The following is a 1,856-nucleotide window of genomic DNA, read 5'->3' on the forward strand; positions in this document are numbered from 1 at the left end:
GTAAAAAAATATATAAATGTGTAAGTTTGAATGAGTTTTTCCCCTAAAGATATGATTCTCCCCCAAAACTTGGTCGTTTTCCATTGTTCCTTATCTCAATGGGTAGCATCACTGTCCATCTAGTTGTTCAAATCTAAAGCTTAAGGGTCTTCCTTGATATGTTGTCAATCCAATATCAAGGCCTATTAATTTTACTTTTGTTATTTCTTAAATCTGTTCCATTCTTTCCATCTTGTCATTCATCCCTCTAGCTCAGAGTGTCACCATCTCCCCTGTGCTACTACAGTAATATAGCCTCTTAACTGGTCTCCCTATATCTATTCTTGTCTCCTCTACTCCATTCTCCAGAATGATATTTCTAAAATGTAAATCTGGTCTTATCTCCCTGCTTAAAACACTTCAATAGACTTCCATTGCCTTTTTTTTTTCTCTAAAGATAAAGAACAGAATCTTTAACATGTATTTCAACACTTACATGATTCAGTTCCTGCCCCTCACCTTGCTCTCTGCAATCCAGCCATGGGGCCTTCTTTTCATTTTGAAACTATGCTAAGAGCATTCTCATGCGGCAATGGTGGTTCAGTGGTAGAATTCTTGCCTTCCATGCGGGATACCTAGGTCCAAGGTCTATCAGTGGAGGTTTGAGTGTTGCTATGACACTGAACAGGTTTCAGTGGAACTAAGACATTAGGAAGAAAGACCTGATGCTGTGTTTCTGAAAGTCAGCCAATGAAAACCCTATGGAATGCAACTGATCATGGGAATGGTGCAGGACAGAGCAGGATTTTGTTCCATTGTGCATGGGTCACCATGAGTCCAGGATGACTTCAAAGCCGCTAACAAGAGCCTTCTCACTCCCAGGTTTCTACACATGCTGCTTGGTTTGCCTAGATGGTCTTGTCCAGTTAGCATCAAGTAGTTGTTCCTTGATCTTCCCAATCTATGCAAATTCTATGAGAATAAGACAGGGTCTAGTACTGATTCCATTCTAACACTAGTTCTAAGTGCTGAGAAAATTGATTCATATTAAATAGATAGATGTGAATGGAAGACATTTTATTTTAGCAATGTTACTCAATTCTTTGAATGTCTTCTGAATTAGTTTTCCTCTAATTTTGTTGAAGGCAAAAGATCGGGAAATCACCAGACTTGTAAAAGGACTTTTTATTGTTTCACAATGTCACGAGACATTCACTTTCTCAACATCTGTACTAATATTTCAAATTGCCATTTTCTTTGCTGCCCCAGAGGTTTTTACATGCTGGAATGATGTGCCAGATATGTTTTCTTTTGTAAAGTCGAAAGACGACTGTAAAAGGAGAGGTGGGAAGTAGAAGCGGCATGCCTAAGCCACAGTGTCAGGCACAGCGCATCTAGCAAAGCGTACTTGAGACGAAGTTTTGGATCTAGAAATTGATTTTTGTAAACACTATGTCCTCTTTCCCTTCTTCCTTACCCCCTAGTAGTACAGACTGAAGTTAGCTGATTTAACTCATGCTTGAATTTTATGAAATGTTAGAACTTTCTTTTCCTACTTACCATTGGTTCATCTGTGTTCTTCTGGAATTGTACCAGTCGAACTCTGGTCACATTCTCCATATCCATGTCTCCGTTAGCACTTTCTGGAGAATCACCATTTAAGTAAGGAGAGGTGGGAGGAGGTGTGACCCTCAATGCTTCATCACTGTAAACTTCATGTGCCACTACGTCGTGAGTCTGAAGTAAGGCCTGTTATTTTTTGAAGGAAGTAAAATATTAAAACATTACTATTTCAGCAGACAGGAAGCTCTGGTAGCGTAGTGCCTAAGGCATTTGACTGCTAACCAGAAGGCTGGCGGTTCAAACCCACCAGCCAC

At 39.8% G+C, this 1,856-nt stretch overlaps 1 protein-coding gene across 1 annotated transcript in view; it reads right to left on the reverse strand.

Moving 5' to 3' along the window:
• CASK (calcium/calmodulin dependent serine protein kinase) overlaps positions 1-1,856 on the reverse strand; it is a 631,366-nt gene that overhangs the window by 50,798 nt on the left and 578,712 nt on the right. Inside the window, exon 15 of the mRNA XM_042782642.1 lies at positions 1,540-1,728. Within this exon, the coding sequence (XP_042638576.1) occupies positions 1,540-1,728 (189 nt within the window). The remainder of the gene's footprint in view (positions 1-1,539; positions 1,729-1,856) is intronic.

This window comes from Orycteropus afer, unplaced genomic scaffold (assembly GCF_000298275.1).
Source record: "Orycteropus afer afer isolate SDZICR_OR568_19922 unplaced genomic scaffold, OryAfe1.0 scaffold00401, whole genome shotgun sequence".
NCBI classification, from domain to species: Eukaryota; Metazoa; Chordata; class Mammalia; order Tubulidentata; family Orycteropodidae; genus Orycteropus; species Orycteropus afer.